This window comes from Poecilia formosa, unplaced genomic scaffold, assembly GCF_000485575.1.
Source record: "Poecilia formosa unplaced genomic scaffold, Poecilia_formosa-5.1.2 Scaffold432, whole genome shotgun sequence".
Lineage (NCBI taxonomy): Eukaryota > Metazoa > Chordata > Actinopteri > Cyprinodontiformes > Poeciliidae > Poecilia > Poecilia formosa.
This window is the reverse complement of record NW_006800371.1, coordinates 182,695-205,263: the sequence shown is the minus strand read 5'-3', so window position 1 is coordinate 205,263 and position 22,569 is coordinate 182,695. Positions and strand designations below refer to the sequence as shown.

Here is a 22,569-nt window from a genome sequence, read left to right as displayed (position 1 = left end):
CTCCAAGCGCACCCCCGATGCACGCTGCCACACGAGCCTCTGAAACTGTAGGTGCTCTGAGCGATCTGAAAGAAGATCACTGTTTTATTACAATTTTTAATAACTAAGTGGGCCGAGCCACGTTAAGGAAAAGCAACGGTTAACTGTGTGTGTTTATTGCCCGTTACTTTGTGCGCTTCTTTGGTGGTCTAATCTTTCATTCATTTTCCGTTTTCAGTCATTAAAATGAGGATCGAGTTTTTACCATCTGTAAAAAGGCTTTATTATGTTGATAAACAGCTAAGCCCGACATTATTCCTACTCGTGGCAGATTTAATTTTAAAGTAAGCCTGGGCCCAGCCAACGTCTGAAGGAGACTCTTTAAAGGAGCTGAAGATTTGGGTGATGGCATGGAGGCCTTCCAAGCTGAAAGACCTGGAGTTCATCACCAAATACAAATCATCAAAGTACTATTAAAAATATGGAAAAAGCTGGTCGGCAATGGTTGATTGTAGAAATGCCAGAAAATATTTTCCCATTATATACCCGTTGGTATATAATCTTATAAAATTTGTTCACCCAACAATCTCAGGCAGAAAGTTTCACTTTGCTGTGCAACTTATGAGTGCCCTCTACTGGACAAAAAATGAATAGCTGAATTAATCAGAAATTGATACCGGACTTGTAAATCTTCTTCAGTGCAGACAGAGCGTCTGCATACCAAAGCATGAAGCGAATCCCTGGTCCTACATTTGTGTAGCACTTGCATTAATTCCATATCAGTGGAATAACTAAAGTAATCTACTAGCTGGAGACCAAATTAATAATTACTTGAGACTCCCTGCTAGAGCAAGGGGTCTCAAGTACAGTCCTAAGAGGCTCACATCTTGCAACTTTTAAATTAATATCTTGCTTCAATCCACTTGGGTAAAATATTTAGGTCATTAGCAGAACACTACAAAAGTTGATTGCATGCTGAGGAATTGTATTGGGTCAGGGTTGCCTCTAAAAGTTGCAGAGTATCGACCCCTGAGGACTGGAGTCTGGGATGCCTGGGCTACGATATCTAAGTTAGGTTGGAGGAACGCAGTACAGTTTACTAAATCTATATATTTTTGTAAGACCAGTGAAATTTAAGAAAGATTTGCTCGAGTGTGATGGGAGGATAAGGCTTTCTGTGGTCTGTTTTACAGTCAGGAAATTGAACTCGTGTAGCTGGTTGTGGACATATTAAACAAATTAACGGAGTCTTAGGAGAAATCTCAACTACTGAACACGAAGAGGAGCTGCACATTCTCGTCGTCTGCAGGTCCTACTCATCTGCAGTGTGCACCCTGTCCAGGTAGACTCCTCTGAACATGCACTGTGGAAATAAGGGCATTAATAATAGTATTATTGATAATAAGATATTAGTAAAAGTCTAGCTGAGATAAAGGCAGATATATTATTACAAATTTAAGGGAGTGAAGACTTTCTCAGCTGATATACAAGATCTAAAATCAATTAATACTTGAGATCTTCAGTTTGTTGATATTACATACATCCATGTGTTCTTAAGAGTCCAATCTACCAGCGAAATGTCTTCCGATTCTCTCTCTCTCTCTCTCTCACTCTCTCTCTCTCTCTCTCTCTCTCTCTCTCTCCCTCTTCCGTTTGTCTAAAAATAAAGCTCATTAACCAAAAAAAGAAAAGAAAAAATCAGTCCTAATGAGCTGTATTTCAATCCAGATTTTAAATATTCTGGCCCTTGAAAACATAAGCAGGTTTGTGAATGAAGCGGCTTCATCGAGAATTTGGCTACATTGAAATATCGTTTATGCAAGCACAGAAAATCAAAGTGATGCAAATTAGCTGGCAGAGACGAGATTGCTACCCCTACATCATGATGCAAGTGTGCTTAATGACAAATGACGTCACCTACAAGCGGTTACCTTTTTTTTTTTGAAATTTCTCTCATTAAAAAGAAATGATTGATGGACGTCAAATAGTTAATGTTGGAGCTCTAACTTTAACTTTGATTTTTAAAAAGAAATTTATAAAGTACAGCAGTTTGTGAATGGTGAATTAACGCAAACCACAACATTGGATATTTTCTCCTCGTATCTTGCATTTGGAGGTTGATAGTCCTACATGTGTGAAATGCAAACAATGGATGACCGTCTGCGTAGAATCTTATTTTTACTGCCACAAAACCCGTTTGGCTTGGCTGAACGCAGAGTTTTTGTGTGACAGCATTGCCACATTTATTTGATATTGAAAGCAAACACAGCCTTCAACAGTCCATAGAACCATCTGCATGAAACCTCTTGTGTAAAGATTTAGATTTTTTTTAAAAAATATATATATAAGGGTAAATGTAAATTGCTTGGTTTATCAGTGTTTGTTGTTGTCCAGCTGCAAAATCAATGAATTAGTCAACTTCGGTGTGAATACAGCTTAACACCTCTGAGAGTAGTGCTTATATAAATCATTTGGTGTCATCCTAACATGTTTAAATGTCTGTCACTATTGCATGTCTCTCCTCGGGGATAAAACTCCCTCCTCCTATACCGGCGGGATGGCGTATTCCTGCCTGTGGTATATTCCATGAGCAAAGCAGGAGAGCTAAAGCTACCACCACTGCTCTCTCTGGAATGTTAGCAAGGAATGACAATGAGAGTGCATTCAGTGTACGTGTGTGTATGCATGTGTGTGTGTGTGTGTGTGCGTGTGTGTGTGTGTGCGTGTGCATGTGTGTGTGTATGTGTGGTGCTGTTCCTCCTGGCTTTGTTTGTTGTGTTCAATGATGCAGGCTGCTTTGTGCTCTCTGTCTGCATGTATGTGTGTGTTTCGGTGTGTGTGGGAGAGCTGTAGTTTTTGACGGCAGCTACACACTGCCCTCTAGTGTTCACTGCTTTAAATGGGAAAGGGAAGAAACTGGTGCTTCTCTATCTCTTCCTCTCTCTCTCTCTGTTAGTGGTCCATCAGGGGCAGCGGTGTGGGTCTTCCTTAAGCCGAAATGAGTGGTGGGGAGGTGAGGGGGGCTTGTGTTGATGGGTTTGTGGTGCTGTGCCAAGCTGTTATCTCCTTAGCCGGGTAGAAAATGATTTTATTAATTGCTTCATTTAACGCTCCCCATGTCCCCCTCCTTCTTCCCCTCTCTCCCGCAAACACACAAATAACATCACACAAGGGCTCGCATGCTTACGCACACACGTACGCATGAGGAAAAACTACTTTTAAAAGTGGCCCCGCGTACACCTCTGTGATGACTGAAATGTTCTCTCTCGGCGAGTCTCTGTGGGGACCTGTGGAGGGAACAGTGGGGCTGTAAAGGCCATATGCTGGCCCATTCAGATGTAATAGCAGGAAAACCTGGGGAGGCTCAGCCAAAGGAGCTGCTCTCCATTATGGCACATCATACACAGATCTGTGCATGTTCGGATTTGTTCGTATCAGAGAAAACGTGTGGAATCGAAGTGAAAAAAAAAAAATAAAAAAATTGAAGAAAACATTCTAAACTTTTAAATCAGGTGTTGATGTCTTCCATTAAAATATGTTTAAAGAAAGATACTGCAAAAAAATAAATAAATAAATAACCAGCTACTGTATGTGTGTATGTGGGTTAATGATGTCACAAGAGGCGCAAGAACCAAGATGATCCATTGGGATTTGTAAAGATTATTGTGGACAAGTGATTCTCGACTAATTCCACTGAAGGACCTGAAGCGTTTGAGTTGGACAGCATTCAGTTTTATGTGTGTGATTTTTCAGTGGATGCAGTCGTGGACGGTGATGCTAACACACATTGCTTTTTAGGCTTTTAGACCAGAAGAATCTGTTTTATATTAAACTTTTCAGTCGGTTTTTTTTTTTTGGTTTGTGCTAATTTACCAATAGTAAAATAAGTAAAGAGAACAGTTGGACAGCAAGTGGTCAAAACTCATACTAGCTTAATTTTTTTATAAGAACTTCTCTGTTTCTGACAGCTTTAAATGTGGTGAGTTTAGTCTTAGGTCAAAGTTCATGGCTAGCCGTTCTGTGCTTATGTTTAATGTCAGGGATGAGCAAAGCCACTGCGACATCCAACTAAGTGACTAAAACTCAGCTGTGCATGTGTGCTTGTGTGCAAAGGAGAACCAGACTGCCGCAGCTGGGTCAGTGCAGTCGACGGACCCCCGCGGGGGCGCCTTGTTAGACACACACACACACACATACAGCCTGGCTTGGCAACAACAATAACCTCTGAGGTCAGTCAGAGCCAGCGCTGCATTAGCCTCAGTGTGAACCTGCTGAGAGACAGAGTGAGCCAGTACAGCTGGTGTTAACCACCCAAAACACACACACGCACACGCACGCTCACAGAGAGCAGCAGAAAACACTGGCTCTGATACAAATGTCAGAACTGTGCCAACACATCCAGAATACGCTGTATGTACAACTAAGTAAACATTTCCAGAGCGTCAAATAAATAATTGACAAGCCGCACATTGTGTGGCTTGTTAAGAAGTGGCTTTAGTGACGACTTGACTGCTTCTCAGATAAGCCTCTCTCACAGCGAGGAGATAAACAGAATTAATGCATAAAGAAAAGTGTTTTTCGAAGGATGGGAAGCACCTCTCTCAGCAGCCGCGCATCCGATCTCAACGCTGGCGTCGCTTTGAGACGAGCATGGCGAAATGTCGCTGGTTTAAGGCTGTCAGTCAGTCAGCCACGTTTAGTTTCCCGCTGCAGCGTCAACCACAGGTTCCCCCCAACCATGCCACCAGGGATCTCACCTTGGGTGGGAGGCACTATGGGCGGGCTAGGAAAGTGAGAGGAGTTGTGCATTGCTATGCCTCATGTCATACAAAAATAATAATAATAATAATAATAATAAAAAAGAAATTAACTTGTCTACATAAAATAGAAGTAAGTATAATTTACTGAGAGATGCGTTTGAGTTACATCGTCAGCAGCTCTGAGGTTATGCTAAAAAAAATCAACAAGGATCTTGACTAATATATTTTAATCTACGTGTAAAAAGGCGAATCGTTATCTGACTTCCAGAAATTATCTTTCACTGCCTCAGCAGGTGTAAGAAGGCCTACAATAGGACATTAACACTCCATCCATCCATATACTTATGTATTCATTGCATAAAAAGGAGTAAAAACTGTATTAAGAAAATTTGAGACTGGACAAAAAACATACAGGATTTACCCCAGTGTATTATAAGCCTGGCGGGCCACCAGACTTTACTTGTGTCCCCATCAGGCTAAGCATTGCTTACTTTTTCAAGTCTCTTTTTAAAATGTTTGCATTTGTTTGAGACCTTATAGTTGGTATTAATCTTCCAACCTTTCAATGACACATAATTATCAAGCAATATTTTCAAATTTCCTGTCAACTTTAAACATTTTTAACTCAAAAACACGACAAGCTGCTGGATGAATGACTGCCTTAACGAGCCAACCACCGGGCTTAGCATGTTTTCTGTGGGAAACCCTGACACAATGTCCTCATCTTAAACCCCTGCATTCACTTTGCTACAATTGTGTTTGACTTGACTTTAATGCAAAAAGCCATTGTTCCGACTCATTTTCATAACTCTGCTAAGCCAGTTTGTTTAGTCCATAAGCACCTCACCTCCTCAAACATCTTTCTTCTGTTTTGTTCCGGTTCCTTGACTTAGAGTCAGGAACGAGTCTTAATTCATCTGTAGAATTGAAAAGTATTGATTACAACTTCAGAAAACAAGTTGATCACCCTGTAGCCTGTTGGTGGATATATCATTGAATAATACAACCATTCACAGCTTCTCATATCATACGTGTAGGGTTTAAGTAAAAGCTAAAAAGTGGCCTTCATATTGGAAGGAAAACAGAGGAAAAGCAAGGATTACAGCCATTCATACTTTTCATTGTTCTTTTAGATAAATTCATTGCATAAACCACACTCAGCATTGAGAAGAAAATCATCTTAGTCTTTCAAAAAAGAATAGTAAGGGTCCTTTTAACCCCTCTCTGTAGCATACAGTTCAAACCTGTATGCTGCCTTATGGCAGAGGATAAAACACACTCTGGTTCTGCATCACTTTGTTCAGTAGTTGTTTTTTTCTTCTTCTTTTTTTTTGTTAGACTTTGTATAAAAAATCCAGTCAGTCTACAAAGTGGGAGCTGTTTTTTTTTTTTTTTTACAGTATTGTGTCTTCAGTGCAGTGTTGCAGAATGATTTGACCGATTTTCCTCTATTTATTTCCTCTGTGATGTTTGATTTGGATTGAAATGTGGTTCTTTATCAAACGAAGCTGACTCGCCAAAATAGTCTTAGTCTGGCACCTGATTCTGTATTTGGACAAATATTAAACCTGCTTGGCCCAAATGTACCTTGAGGTGAAATTGGCAGGTTAACTCTGTGTTAGAAAAGGCATTGAATTATCCTTTAGCCACATTAATGCAACTGAACACTGATTACAGCATTCCCCATGAATTGGTCTGACCTCATACTGGCTATTAATAATTCCTGTACATCAGAATTACTGTGGTCCTTTGTAAATGTCAGTGACAAATCTTATTATGCACACTCCCTGTTGGGCTAATAGGTTAGATATGATAGTTGTCTGGTAATTATAGGCTACATATGTAAATTGGACATGCAGTGACTGTGAGGCAGAAACAAAATCACAGCTATTGAGCTAATTTTACTGGACGAATCACTCACAAAATTAATATTTCTGTTCACGTGTCCCATGTTAAAATGGGCTGAAACTTGGGATTATACATGTTTAGATAATAAAATTAAGTAGAAGGAGAAATGATTCCTGCATCTTATTAGCATAGCTGACTGATAATAAGTTCCAGGACTCTATTTATGTTTATGTTTAGTTTATTGAGTGCTCTTTCTTAGTTTATTATGCTATATTCTGTTAATACATTTTATTTAGCTTCCTTGGTTTCTTTTCACTCAGTCTTAAATCTGCTTCCAAACCTGTGTTTAGTTTTTGATTGGCACACATGTTCTGCCTCCAGTTGCATTTCATTTACCTTGTTGGATCTGGGAATGATGTCACCTCAGTCTAAATTATTTCCCAGCTGCACGTCTGAAAAGCTGTGGGAACCATTCTGAGGCTTTTATGTATTCATACACTGTAGCAACATGTTCGCTAACAAAGTCTTGCACGGTATTATTATGCATGTGATTGATGTAACGAGATACAGATTGTTAAAAGTTGGAAATAAGCAGTTTATTTCTACAGCCACCTTCACTTTGATTTGTATGGCAGCCATGTTGGCTATTAAAGTTGTACTTGGTTTGAAATAATTTGTTTCCGAATCACAGTTCCAGCTTCTGAGTATTTTCTAGTTGATCGTTTTTGTTTTTTTTTCTTGGAGCTTTATTCAAACATCCTGTTACTACCTTCTGTAAAGTCTTTGTTTTCTACTGGTCTTTTCTCAGATTGCTATGGGTTATGCTACTTTTTACAACTCATGTAGGAAACACTTGTGCTTTACCACATTCATTAATTATTATAAGTTTGTATGTATATCTGGTCTCAACCTTTTTCTTTTATTTTTGGCATGGAAAAAGCAAGTATGCCTTCTGCCAATTTTAGGATTCTGTATAAATGTTCTGGTTTTTATCAGGTTTAATTAGATTTAAATCCAATCACAGGTGTACAAAACTACACAACAGACTCCACCATGATTCCAATTATTACAGACAGAAGAAGCCAAAGTGAAAAACTACAATTGTAAATATTTACATTGTTGAGCTGCTTGGATCTAACCTACATCCGATGTGAGCCAAACCAAAAACTGCAGCCTCTCACAGTTGTGATAGTCAATGAAGCGCTGATTTATGAATCGGTGGAACAATTGTGACTCAATCGTCTGGTCACTGCAGTTGGTCTGTTTTGCAGCTGACATTTTGTCTTGATATAGTGGGACAAACACAGTCTGAATAATGAGGGCTGCATTTGTCTCAGGGGAAATTCTGCTTCCGCACACGTCGTACTGAACAACCGAAGGTCCTAAAGCTTAATACAGCTTTTGTTGTTTTAAGATTTCTGTTGGTATCTTTGTGTAAATAATATCCCCTGTGTTGAATGTTTGTGTCCCTGCAAACATGTAGCCTTATTAAGTTTTCAAAAGCCTCTAAATAGCAGTGAAAAAAAAAAAAAAAAAAAAAAAAAGATGTCTCTGCTCACTTTCACTGTATTGGATTTCAGACAAATAACAGCGAAATGTTGTTCTATGAACTTGCTTTACGCCATTCAATGTAGTTCTCACACGGTGAGAATCCAAATGATTTTTTAACAGTAAATCATCCTGAACACACCTGAAGTCCCTTGCAAAAGTATGCAGTGCAAACGTGATCACACCTCCTGATCTTTTTCACATGCTGTGACGTTAAAACCAAAAACTTCAATGTTTTTTTTTTTTTTTTAGATTTTAGGGAATAGACCAACCCAAAGTGGGGCACCATTGTAAAGCATAACATATTTATATTGTCATTATTTATACAAAATTTGCCTGCATTTGCATTCACCACATTTTACTCTGATCTCCCCAAATAAAATCCTATGCAACCACTTTTGAAGGCACCTACTTTGTGAAGAGAGTCAATTTGGGTATAATTTCAGTATAAATCCAGTTGTTCTGTGAGGGCATTTGGGATATGATAGTGAATATTATTTATTTAACACCACAATGAAGACCAAGAAACACAGCAAAACATTTAGGGATAAAGGTGTTGAGAAGTTTAAAACAGAGTTAGGATATAAAACAAAACCCTAAGCATCTCGCAGAGAAATCTGTTAGAGGATGTAAACAAAGAGTTGGATCGGATCAAAGTCAACGCATGTATTGGAATGTCCTAGTAAAATGATAAAATGAAAATCTGGGACTGAAAATGTGCTGCTCGTGAATGCTCTTCGTCCATTCTGATTGAGCTTCAACTATTTTTGCGACAAAGAAAGAAAGGAAAAATGTAGGTGTGTAGATGAGTAAAGCTGTTAGACACATACACCAAAAGACCTGCAGGTTCAAACAGAAGCTCTACATGGACGCATCGCAGTCCCAATAAAATCAATTAGTTTGTGGTTGTTACATGTCATAAGATGAAAAAGTCTAAGGAACATTAAGGCTTTTCTGAGCCACAGCATTAGCAGATTCCTCCAGAAACTGAAAATTACCTACATCTCTCCTGTCACAATTTATTTACGTATTTATTCATCATCTTTTCCAGGGTCCTCCAGGATCTCAGCCTTCTCCTCACACACAGCCCCCACCACACAACCCCAGCAATCCCATGATGGGACCCCATGGACAGGTAAGACACTCCTCTCGGTTGTGTCTGTGTACGCTCTCTTATTCACTCATTCACTCAGTTATGGTAACACTAAAGGAGAAACGGCTCCCGGGTCCCTCGGTGTGCAGGCAGCCAGGGACAGGCAGCATCCAGGATGGCGAACTGGATGAATAATTTAGCTGTGCTGGCCTGGCTGTGAAGAGCGGAGGTGCATCTGGAGGGCCTCCTCTCTCCCTCAGCCGAGCACTCACCATCCCATAGTCCATCAATAGAGCATTAATATTGCAGCATGGCCTGACACTGTGCAGGCTCACCGTGTGCAAACCCACCACAACGCAGGAGGAGGGGAAGGGGGGGAGAGGAAAAGAGGAAGTGGCAGAGTAAAGAGTAAGAAAACAGTAGTAAGTCAGTCCACCGCCCCCAGCGTTGAGTGTAATTACATAAGCTGTCCTCCGCTTGCCCCAAACGCACACACTGACACAGAAAACGCAGTTCCCCCTTAAACACAAATTTTGCTTATCTGCATTTCGTGATTGTGAACACATCTGTCTTCCAGTCTGTGTTTAAATCTCCATGTTTCCCCAGGTTGGGTTTTGTTTACAACTGTTTCCCCTCATTTGACACTGAAAGATGGCCCCTCTGGATGTGGGTACTTTGTAGATGCAGCAATGTACTCTCGTTGGTAATAGCGCTAACCGTCTGCCTGTAATGCTTTTCATTATTCACTAGTTCAGTAGCGCTGGTTCTGTACGCGTGTCCCCACCGGACTGTTCTTGTCCCCGCTCTGCGGAAACGTGCAGGTTTGTGTCTGACGACGCTCAGACTATGGTTTCAGAATCACCATATCGCTGCTCTCTGACTTGCAGGAGATGGTAGCAAATTGTTCTGTAAAGTTTAAATTATACTGAGTATTTCATCTGCCTGAATTTGTGCAATCTCCCCTTTCCTGTGCATGTCCACTTTCTCTGCTGCACTTCCCTGCCTTCACATCGTTCTGTTTACGCTGCCTGGTCCGTCCTCCTCTACCTTTATCCTGATGGCTTTTACCTCCTGAGGTCTTACTTTCCAAGACACGACAGGATTCTCAGTTTTAAGACTTGTAGCAAAACAAAAACTCATCACTGTCCAGCACAATAGCTCCCCCTGCTGCCCAGCAAAGAAATCGCCTTCATACTGAGCAGCTTAAATCGGGCTTTCTAGTTGTTTCTGACCCCTAAACACCCCCACTTGGGCTGTAATGAGCACCAATTTTGATCTGTTTTACATGAAATAATTTAACAGATTTGCACAGGAAAGAGAAACTATAGTTTAGAGGCCTATTTGAAATAATTATTCATATTATAGCGATTTTATTTCTAGAATTAATGAACTGATGATATCTTAAAATGACTTAAGAAGCCAAACATTTATTTTTGAATAAAAACCAGCAAAAACATGACTCTATCTCAATGTAGCAAGCCAAGAAGAGAGCGAGAATGGACTGACAGAGTCACTGGACCGTGTTGTGACATTATTAAGGTAAAATCTAAGACTGGGTTTTAAGGACAAAGCTAATAATGACTGTAGCACGCTGAGACATGCTATGGTTTGTGTTTGTCTTTTTAATAAACGCTGTGGTTTCTCTCATATCTCATCAGTTTTATGGATAATGTGCCACGCAGTACTTCTTTCAGCAATTGTCCGTATAAGTCTGGGCTGCAGATTATAATGTTGGTGTTTTCATTTTTACTACATCCAAATGTTTTGATAACAAAACATTTGTTTTCCCAGAAGCCTTCAAATAAATTCAGTTTTCTTCACTTAAATAAATGAAATTGGATATTTCATATTAACTAAATGTAAAATATATTCATTCTTTTTCCTGAAACACTTGATCAAAGCATATTTACCTGATCAAATACATATTTTTTGGCAAGTAATTTCATTCATTCATTCATTCATTCATTTGGTTTAATAGAACATTAATATCAAGTTCAGTGTAATTCTTGTTTCATGTCTTCAGCTTCTGGGATTTCTTTTTTTTTTCTTCTTCTTTTTTTTTATCCCAAACACAATGGTCAGGAAATCCTTGTTATGATAACTGAAATCCTTTCAGTCATGAAATATAAACATGTTTAGTGGTTGTTCTAAAATAAAAATGTAAAGAGTTTTTTTTATTGTTGTCTTTTTTTCCTGTCCATCCTGCAGCCTTTCATGTCTCCACGGTACCCAGGAGGCCCCAGACCTTCCCTCCGAATGCCAAACCAGCCTCCCGGGAGCATCCCAGGCTCTCAGCCCCTCCTTCCAAACAGTCTGGATCCCACTAGACCTCAAGGTACTGACTACATTAATGGTGTCCCAGCATGCTCCACTGTTATTGATGGCACAGATGTCCCAAAAGCCTTAAAATAAATGAATCTTACTCAGGAGTAGCATAATCTCACTTTGTTGCTCCATATCTCTGGCAGTAAGCTTCAGAGATTTTTTTTAAATTTATTTTATACCTGCTTTACCATCATCTTCAGTGTGTGTGATGAGAGGAAAAACCTGGCTAATCATTCAGCTCAGTTTGTGACACTTCCAGTAGTTTTTAAGTTTTGAAATGATTGCTCTGACTGTAGATTTTAGGCAAGCTTACTTGTATGTTGTTCCCTGACTTCCTGACACTAAATATGTATCTAGTTTACTTGAAGGTATGTGTCTCTTGTCTTTCCTATTTTTATAAGAAGATAGTAGAATTAAAAGTTCCTAGAAACTTTCATAAACTTATAAAATAAGGCATAAATTGCATTTATTGTATAGGATTTTTTTGGGAGGGAAACCAATCATTCTGCCTGCAGTGAGTTTTGTGATCAAATATTTTAAAAGTGCCATATTGGCACCGATGAATGTATTCAAATTAAATATTAGATTTTATCCTACTTTTTCAGTTGAAATTATCCAATTATCCATTATAAAAGATAACTTTATCTTAAGGCTTTCACATATCTTTACCAGAAAGTGAAAATAAATGTGGCATGAATCATTTTTTCTTTTACCTTGGAGTCTTTATCATCTGAATATGAACATTTCATGTAGTTTTTGTGCCTCCAATCTGCGCTCCTACTCCAACACCCTCTGTGTGCCACAACAGGACATCCAAACATGGGAGGTCCGATGAGAATGAACCCCCCACGAGGAATGGGAGGCATGGGCCCACAGGTAGTTTACAACACGCAGCGGGAACATTATTGTTGTGAAGGACCCACAAAAAACCGTTGCCAAAAGAAGTAACAACATGGGATAGTATGCTCCAGTAAAGCAGATTCTCTGTCCAGCTGCTCTGCAGTGTCATTTTTGTGCTCGAGCTGTCGTCAGTTTACAAGCCAGGCCAACATTTGGCGGCCGTTTACTGAGTGCTTCCATAAAAGCAGTGATCATTTTGAAGCAACGACCTATAAACAATGGGTGTATTTGGCTTGACCGGCCTCATAAGTTTGCCTGTAAATATCAGAAGAGCCCTGATGATTACCTTGGCTCTGACCAGATGTCCCTCCCTGCTAACACCAGTTGTACGGGGTGGATGTAGCTGCTGAATTCAGACGCTTTGGCATGAGCCAAAACCGGAGCCAAGATTAATACTTGCCTTTTATAACTTTGATTTCACTGAATTTGGTGTATCGCAATGCTCCAGATGCTCAGGAAATTCATCAGAAAGATGCATTTTCTCTTGAATTCTGATTAGAAGAGATGTTCTTTGCTCTGCACCCTTCCACCTCACATTTTAAAACATTATCTCAGACAAAGACACCCACACTGTGCCCTTCAGCCCCTCTGTGTGCCACCCTGACTCTCCGACTTTGGCAGCGAGAACGGCAGCAGCTGGTGTGGCATCTGCTCGACAAGTGTAATCGTCTGCTGAACAAAACTCTTCCTTTGGTGGAGCAGATCTGTGGCCTGAACCCCTTACACACACACACACACACACACACACACACACACATACACGCACACACACACGCATACCCGAGTATAAACATGCATTGGCAGCCAAAAGTCCCCACCGGGCAGCCATGATATTTGCAACATACATGCAAATATCGAGAGGGGAGTGCAGACACACTGAAACACACACACACACACACACACACACACAGGACGTAATTAGACTCTCGTTAAGAGGAGACATGATCCTCGCTGACCTTCATCAGGATTCAAAAACTTTCGACGGAGCAGGTGTGGGGCTCTGAGCTGACGGTGTGCTTGTGTCTTTGCACAGAACTACGGCGGAGGGATGAGGCCTCCTCCGAACTCCATGGGGCCGGGGATGCCAGGGATGAACATGTTAGTAGGCTGAAGAAAAAGCTTTTTGTTGTGTTATTTTTTTATTTTTCCTCAAAACAAATGTTTCATACAAATAAAAATCATATTTGAGTACTTTGTCAGCGTAATCAGGAATGAACATTTAAGTTATTTTGGTTAGTAGATTTGGTTATTTGCTTACTTTTAGGCCCGACATAATTCAAACCCTGGCTGATTTAGATTTAAAATGATTTGGATCAAGCCTGTGAGTTGCTTTTTGTTTAGAAGTGGGACAAGTTATCATTGTAAAAGGAGTGTCACAAATGATCTTTTACAATTTTGTTTTTATTTGTATTTTACTAAAAATGGCATATTGAAAATGAATTAAAACTCTTCTCGAATCCCAGTGGAAAAATCTTTGCAGCAATTAAACCAGTTTTATAAAATGCTGACCCACGTTTTTATATCTTTATCACTGATTTAACTTTTGTAATCACCTCTAACTCTTTGCCGTCACCCTAATCTTTGGCTACTTTCACAGATTCTCAAACTGGGTAGCTCCAAAACATTAATATTATGTACCCCAAGGTGAAACATGCTAGTGAAAATAAATACTATGAACCTAAATCTACTGGTGGTGTTAATAATTTTTGCTGTATGTGTAATGTATAATTTTTTTAACAAGTTAGATGATGATTTAGAGAGATGTAAATCCAACAAACCCCACTGAGTTCCCACTTGGTAGGGGACAGGATAACAGCAAAGTGATCCATCCCAACAGACTCTGAATCAGGGTTATTCAGAGGTTTTGCTGAAATATTCAGAAGATAAAAACAAGACTGAACCTGTTATGCTTGGTACCTACATTACTCCTAAACAAAATAGCAATAAACTCCCCACTAGATGAATTTGGTTTATTTGCTGCCACCCTTTAAATTTCCTCTCTCGTCTATGAAGTGCTTGATTTTATGACTGGAAAGCGGCTAATGTTTATGAGGTTTTGTTTTTGTTTGTTTGTTTTTGTGGGGGGGTTTTTGCAAACCAGTTTGAGATCAAAACACAAGAAGTCCGCAAAATATTTTCTTGGAGAAAAAAAAAAATACTAGCTTCTAAACAGGGAGGTTTTAGTCCATAAAGATGACCCGAAAGGCTAATTAACATTTAAACATTTTAAATGATGTGAAAGTATAGTGTAATTATAAAGTGATGCCAGTACAAATGTTAAAATAGCAACTAAGTATTATTTATAGATTGTATGATTAGGAGAAAAAAAAAACTTTGGATCTAGAATTGAGCTTTGAGGCATACCACAATTAATATGAAAATGAAGAAACTTTTTTTTTTATTGATGTTGTTGAAAAGATTGTTAAAAGCTTAGTCGAAATTTGCCGTCAACATGTCAATCAGTTGTTGGAGGCTGTTTTTGGATCTAAACGGCTTTAAATAAAAGAAAGAGAGTAGAAGGGAATATGTATCACATGTTTCTTTAAAGTTTCCTCAAAAACAAAAACAGTAATGTGAGCTGTTTTTGAAACCAAGCCGTTCCCAGTGGTTCCATAACAACGAAATGAACATTTTATAAGTAGTCTAATTGGCAAAACTCTAAATCCATTTATGTTCAGGGCAAAGGAGACATCCCTCTTCTAGGATCAAATCTTAGCAGACATTTTTTTTTAGCCTCTAAAAGTTGGGGTTTATAATACTCACATGTACGCCTTTTATATTCTGTTACCGATTATCAGGAATTATTGTGATTGTTGATACTTGTTTGTTTCCTATTGTTAAGTAACATGACACGAAGCAATTTAAAATCAACTCCTGTTATCCATGAATCACAGCATTATTTCCGTTGGGTCATTTCTCCTCTCCTGCTGGTATTCTCAGGGGTCCCGGTGGAAGAGGTCCGTGGCCGAATCCCAACAATAATTCGGTGAGTCACTCTCTCTCTCATGTCTTCTCCACCATGACTGGCTGCCTTTACAAGAACGGGCGTCATTTTTTTCTCCCTCTCCTCATGTCTGTTCTCACCACAGATAGCTTATTCATCCTCATCTCCAGGAAACTATGTGGTAAGTGCCCCATCGTGGGCTCATGTGTGACCTCGAGCCATAAATTACCTGTTACTCTGTGGTGACTGACTGGCAGTCAAGCACTCTTCCTTTCTCTCATCCCTTTTTAGGGTCCTCCAGGTGGAGGTGGACCACCGGGAACTCCAATCATGCCCAGCCCTGGCGGTGAGTAGCTCACTTTTTTTCTTTTTTTTTCATCCAGACAGGATCCGTCTAAACTTATTCTCAGACAGCTCCTTGTCTCTCTTTCAGAAATATTTAAGGAAAAAAAAATAGAAAAAAAAGACACCTATCTACATATCATTAAAATATGTATAAATACTGAAATTCCAGCATTGTTTACAGTGTTTCATAATGAGCGTATTCAAGGAAGCAAAGGCATGTAGGTCCAAAATCCACTGACTGATCCGACCCAGCTTTAACCCGTCAATAAAGTCTCAGTGGAGGATTGGCTGAGAAGAAAACACTGATACCCTGTAGCTTCTCCGTTCCCGTTGGCCTGTGGAGAGCTTCTTTTTATGTCCTCCATTCATTATTTATATACATTCCTCTATTGTGATATGTTGCGGGGCAACCTTTTCGCAGCAACGCTCGCACGCACACCGGGAGGGAAAACATATTTCCTCTGCAGTCGCACAAACCTCCCTCAGTGAGGCACACCTCACATGTGCTCACTCCCCCCGCCCCCAATTTTCCGACAGTCACGACAACACAAGTGGCGTTCACAGCCAGGATTTTTCCACCACTCAATGCATCCTGGACCAAATTGTCCTTTATTCTTTTTTGTGTCACTTTTTTTTTTTTTTTTTTGCGTCTACTATATGGTACCTGCAGTGTCACTGCAAGGTCAGCTTATCCCTTTGAATCTTTTCAGCATACACACAAAGGGGTCACACAGCAGGCATATCTAATTTCCTCATAACACGATGAAGGAACCGTGGTCCTGTTTCCCTTCTTTGTTTCCTCACTATATAGTTTGTTCACTAGTCTTCCCCGACCTCTTGACTTCTGAAGGCATATGTTGCACTGGGGAGTGATACGTCGAGTGAACGCACAAAGATTTTGCAACTCAGCTGGTTTCACATCTTGCGCTCGCTAATGTTCACCTGCTTTCTTTCCCACAGATTCCACAAATTCAAGCGAAAACATCTACACAATGATGAACCCCATTGGTCCGGGTGGAAACAGACCGAATGTGAGTCCTGAAAATTTTTATTCATATTCAACTTCCTTTTTTATACGCGATGCTTTACCATGTAAAAACACAGAAAAGACCAATGATTTTCTCAGCTATTGTTTTTTCTTTTCTTTTTTTTTTAACAAAAACTGTTTTTCCTTAGTTCCCAATGGGACCAGGTCCAGATGGACCAATGGGAGGAATGGGAGCTATGGAGCAGCATCATATGAACGGATCACTAGGTGAGACAGCTGTGTGCAGCAGATTCCTCTCATGCAGACGTTCGGGATGAAACATGGCTTTCTTCGTGCTCCAGTCTTTTAGCTGTAGCACAACGCCCTCTCATGGCAGATTCAGGAAGTGCGTTTTTAACAGTGTTTATTATTATTATTATTATTATTATTATTGATCAAAGTTTAAACAGATTAGACCGGGGTGAGCAGGCCTATTGATTTTGTGGATGTGACGTGAACAGTGAGGCCAGTAAAGTTTATCTGTGTCAGCAACAAACAGCTTCACTTAAGTTCTGGGTATTCTGCTAATGTTTTTGTTTACCTCTGATCACAGGCTCTGGGGACATGGATGGGTTGCCAAAGGTCAGCCTATTTGACTTATTGCATAGCTGCTGATGTCTCTTTTTTCACATGTATTTTTTTATTTATTGGCTCTTGTTCGTTTCTTCCGTTTGGGTTGCAGAATTCGCCTAACAATATGGCAGGCATGAACAATCCTCCCGGCACTCCGCGGGATGACGGCGAGATGGCAGGCAACTTTTTAAACCCATTCCAAAGTGAAAGTGTGAGTAGCATGTAGCACATCATACATCAACCCGGAACTAAAAGTCTCATTTCTGCTGTTACCTACTTCCATGTTGTTGTTTTTTTGTTTTAAAAGCTAAATCTACACTACTGCGCTGCATGTCAACTCTTTGTCACGGCCTTGAAAATGCTCCTTCTGCTCCTTCTAACCCTGCTTTAAACTTCTTTTAGCTTTTTCCTGAATCTACCCGGTGTGTTGCTTGGTCTTCATGATGCTGTTTGTTCACTAATGATAGGTTCACAGAACAGCTGGGTTCTTGTTTACTGCTTAAGCAGTTGGACAGAATTGAATTTTATTTATTAGCATCAGAGTGAAAGGGGCTGATGAATGCCACACTATTGAGATTTTTATTTATAGGACTGTTTATTGTCCCTTAAACAAAACCTCAATAAAAGCTTGGGTTTGTACCTGGAAAATATGAAGACATTTAAGGAGGTGAATGCTTATTCAAGCTAATGTGAGTACAAACAGGCTTTGATTTCTTTATCTTACATCTTTTGAAACGGACTATATTAGCAGGCGTCCAAAGCCGCATTAGAAAAGGGGGCACACGAGAACCGCATAGAAGAGATATTATCTGGCAGCAGTGCACTAACAAATTATTTATTTTATGAATAAGCAGTCAGCGTGGAGTCGGCGCCCTGTGCTCGATGCTGAGAATAGGAAGACTAGTTTTGGTGGTTTGTGTGGAGCTGCACTGTATCCACCCTGTCCAAGAATCGCAGGTGACTTCCAGCATTTCCATTAGTTGGGGGGCAGGGCAAAAGAAGGGGGTTGCCCAGGGCAACATTCATGCAAGAAATGCCGCCGCTTGTTTTAGCCTGTCCTAACTCAAGATGTATAGCCAGCTAACAGATATTAGCTTATGTCGTAGTTGTGTGAGGCTGGCCCATCAGTAAAAACTAAAATTCTGCATCCTACATTTTCTCCTTGGGCTCATATCTTGTCTGCTTTCTCCCACCTAAAATAAATAACAGATATGTATCTGCTGTGTTACTGCGTTTGCTGCAAGCTGCTACTGAACATGGCATTTACCCTGTAGCGGTACTGCTTTCATCTCAAACTGGGTGACATAACAATATTAATCCAGCATTGGCTTATCTTGTCTCTCTCCCTTCTCTTTTCTCTCTCTGCAGTATTCACCCAACATGACGATGAGTGTGTGATTTTTTTTTTTTAATCTTTCATTTTACCTCTTCATCTCCCTTTATCTGAATCCCTTCCTCCCCGACCACTATGGTGTGTCTTGCGTTGCCCTCCTCCTCCTCCTCTTCCCCCTCTTCCTTTCTTCCCTTCCTCCTCATCCTCCTCTTCGTGGATGGCTTGTGGTGCCACACAGCCCCTGGGAATTCCCCTGGAAAGCAGGACTTCCCTTCGAGCCCCACATCCCACTGCCTGTAAAATGGGTGTGAGAGCGTGAAAGGGTCTCCAAACAGCAGGAAGGACCTTCTCTGTTCATCTACTCCACCGAGAGCCTGCCTCTCCTTCAGCAAGAACCTTCTCATGTAGGATTGCGCTCTTCATTTAGCTCTTTCCCACCCGGACGCCGCCATCAGAATCGTGAACACGGAGGACTTTGCAGCTGTCGACTCACGTGGGACTTTTCAAAAACTCTCCCCTTGTGGGCAGGCGTTTCAAAAGAATGAACTGATAATGCTATTTTAGGACAACTTTCATTTAAGATTTGTTTTGTTTTTTGTGGGTGATAATAATCTTATTTTAATATTTTTTGCGATTATCCAGCTAACGTAGGTATGAATTTTCCTTTCAAAGGGCACATTGCATCTCAGCAGCAGCATCAATGACGACAGAAGAAGCACACACCTGAGAAATGCACAATGACTTTCTGTTTACATGATTTGAGGCCGTTTGTTGTTTGTGTTTTTGTCTCATTGCGTGGATTTCCATCAAACTGCGTTTCAAGGTACAGCTGACCTCCCAGCTATTCTGCGTTGACATAGAAACAGCTACTTAACCACATCAGCATCATGTAATGGTGATGTCGTTAAAAGAAAATGTCTACTTGTTCTGCTAAAGCTTGTCTGCAGATGCACATTGGATGATCGGCTGTTTATCTGTCTTGTTTTAGGAAAAAAAAAAATCCCCTCATTTATCTGTTTCACTTGCTGGAGAGCAGCTCAGTCGGGGTACTCTGGCGGTCCTGACAGGAACTGCTCTTGGTAACTCGGTTTGTGAACCTTAGATTTCCCCTCGTCTGTAAATAACAGGTTTGGCTTGTGTTGTTCTTGTGTTCTTGTTTTACGAGTTGTCAGTGAGTCGTCCAACTTGGTTACATTTTCTTTTTCTCTCTTCTGGACTTCCTGTGTGGCAAAGTTTCCATCTGGGATTCACTCAAAACGATCTGGACCGTGTCACATCTTTGGACTGGTGGATCACTTTGAACCTTGTGATACGCTCACAAAGTTTAACTTGTTTTCAATTGTCAGGTGTAAGATTCTCAGGGTGTGATGGAATCCTGTGGTATCATGATGTTAACACCTAAAAAAATCAAAGCAAAACTGTTTAAAACTAAAAAAAAAAAAAAAGAAAAACAGTTACTCCCATTTAAGCTAAAATGCTATAGCATTTAAATATTGTTACTTTGATTTGTTTTTAGGCAAAAAATATGGTATAAACTGGGTTTAATTCACAAAATATGGTAGCTTTTACTTCTTTTTGCTCTTTATGTAGGTGCTGTAACCAACGATTTCATAACAGCTAATAATAGAATAGATTTGACCATTTTAAATGCAGTAAAGCTAATAATGTAATAACCTCAAATCTTGTTAAAAAAGACCAATAGGAGCAGCAAAAATATAGTTGTTTTTTTTTATTATTTAAATTTTTTAAAACCTTGGTATATCTTAATTCTGATAATCTGCCCATGCCAATCATAGAGTTGGATGATCCCTTTCAGACAACACAGAGGACTGTCCTTAGGCAAATTCTTTAACTTTGTTGTGATGGACTTGTCTAGATAAGACGATGACCTTGAATTTTCCAGAACATGCAGCCACAGTGGTCTAAAGAAGAGAGCAATCACAGAAGACTGTAAAAAAAAGATATGTCTTTTCAGTGAACTACTTTAATTTTTTTATGCATTTAGCTGAAATCTAATCGTCACACTAAGCTAAACATGGCTACATATCAAACGATTTGAGTGTTTTCCTGTATGTTCTGTTCTCTGCCTTATCACTGCTGCTGAAATCAAATTGGCTCTGCGCCGCTCACATCAACAAACAATAAGCAATCAACATTTGAAGCCTTTGCGGATGATGGCGACACAACTGTCTGTTTTCTGATATCAGCGGAAACAGGGATATCTCCAGGATAAGACAACCCCTGACCTGGGAATCAGTCTCTCCTTCCTTGAATTTAATGAAACGCTGCCCTTCTTTCCTCTCCCTCCCACCCCAACCACCCTTTCGTTTTCGTTATAGTTTTTTTTTCTTTCTTTTTGTAAATACTGTAAAATGCATTTTGATATCATTGACATGTTTTTGATATGTCAGTCACTACCAATGAATACAGCTGAAAGTAAATTATAAATAAAACTGTTCATGTTTTTTTTTTTCATAGAGAAAAAGATGCGTTAACCTAACCATTTGGCTCACGTGGCTAAATTTATAAGATACTGTAAAGTGGCTGAATGTGTAAATGACGGCAACGTGGTGAAGGCATTGAAAGAAAGGACAGGACAGAAAGAGGACAGGACAGAGAGACGCAAAACGGGCCGAGGCATCCCCGCTCCGGCTCTTCACTCCTTTTTTTTTTTCTCTGTATAATGTTACTGTTGGCTATGAAATAGGAAAAAAATCCTGTGACCAGATTTTCCAAAGGGCATTTTTTTTCCCTTCAGAAATGTGACCTCGTGTTGCAGTTTTTGATATGAAGGATTTTATCAGTGCCAGAAAATGTTTAAACTAGAAAAAAAAAAAAAAAAAAAAAAGAAGTCATGATTATAAAAGTAAAAGTACATCAAAATCTGAAACTTGGGGGGTAAACTGTGTTGTTATCCACTCCCGTGATAGCATTGTATAGTGAAAAACTCTCTCACTGATCCTCTCTCGGTCCTCTGTGTATATTGATCGCTGGCCATCTCTGTACTTCTATTGTGATGTATAATACTGTACCATTAGGAAGATTTGCTGGTCGGATGGGCTGGTTGTTTTACTCTGGGAGGGTTTGGCTTGAACCATTCGCGGTCCTCTCGGATGACTCGGCAGTATTCAATATGAAGCAGTCTGTCTCTTGGGTTTGCTTTGTATTTCATGGTAGGATAGTTGAGAATCTTGTCTTAGGGACTTAGGTGTCTTGTGTAGGTAATAAAGATGTTCTTTGTATGTTTCTTTATATTGTAAAGTTTCTTTAGACTGAAAGAAAAACAGATAATTTGCTTATAAAAAAGAAACAATGCATCAATAATAAATGTCATTTGATTTTTTTCACCTGTTGTTTGTGTTTTTTCTGTTACGTCTTCAGCTTTAGTTACTTTTGTAAGGATCAGAAAGTAAATACATCGTGTCTGAACTGAAGGGTTTAATTGACCTATTTTTATTTTTTTTTTAAAGGTTATAATTTAATCATTTTTAAAGCTGTGGACTGGTCATAGCTAAAAATTTCAGACAGGAAATATTGTTTCCAGAAAATATTGCTACAGAGATTTTGGTCCATTTCAACTGGATAGCATCATGCAGTTGCCACACATCCATGATATGAATCTCCTCCTCCACCACATGCTGAAGATGCTCTGAAAGATTGAGATCTGATGATTCACTGCAGTACAGTGAACTCGACATGTTCAAGAAACCAACTTGAGATGATTTTAACTTTGTTAAATTATGTGTTATCCATTCAGAAAAGATGGGTACCCTGTGTTCATAAAGGGTAAACATCATTGTTCACAAATTCTTCTTCTGTTTGCTAATTGTTCCAGTCAAAAATTGACCGGAGACAATCCAAGTCAGGGGGCGAAAGCCCAGACTGCGCTGTAAG

The 22,569-nt window shown here is 39.7% G+C and overlaps 1 protein-coding gene across 2 annotated transcripts in view; it reads left to right on the top strand.

Annotated features, from left to right (window-relative positions):
* The window catches only part of ssbp4 (single stranded DNA binding protein 4), a 108,175-nt gene extending 86,157 nt beyond the window's left edge, over positions 1-22,018 (top strand). Inside the window, exons 6-17 of one of the 2 annotated variants that reach the window (XM_007577220.2) lie at positions 9,187-9,270; positions 11,437-11,563; positions 12,362-12,429; positions 13,487-13,551; positions 15,394-15,439; positions 15,543-15,578; positions 15,689-15,743; positions 16,703-16,773; positions 16,919-16,997; positions 17,323-17,351; positions 17,452-17,553; positions 18,914-22,018. In XM_007577220.2, the coding sequence (XP_007577282.1) occupies positions 9,187-9,270; positions 11,437-11,563; positions 12,362-12,429; positions 13,487-13,551; positions 15,394-15,439; positions 15,543-15,578; positions 15,689-15,743; positions 16,703-16,773; positions 16,919-16,997; positions 17,323-17,351; positions 17,452-17,553; positions 18,914-18,994 (843 nt within the window). In that variant the 3' untranslated portion in view covers positions 18,995-22,018. Of the gene's footprint in view, positions 1-9,186; positions 9,271-11,436; positions 11,564-12,361; positions 12,430-13,486; positions 13,552-15,393; positions 15,440-15,542; positions 15,579-15,688; positions 15,744-16,702; positions 16,774-16,918; positions 16,998-17,322; positions 17,352-17,451; positions 17,554-18,710; positions 18,855-18,913 lie in introns of those variants that run through there. The other variant, XM_007577221.2, reaches the window with a different exon arrangement.
* The last annotated feature ends 551 nt before the right edge of the window (positions 22,019-22,569 follow it).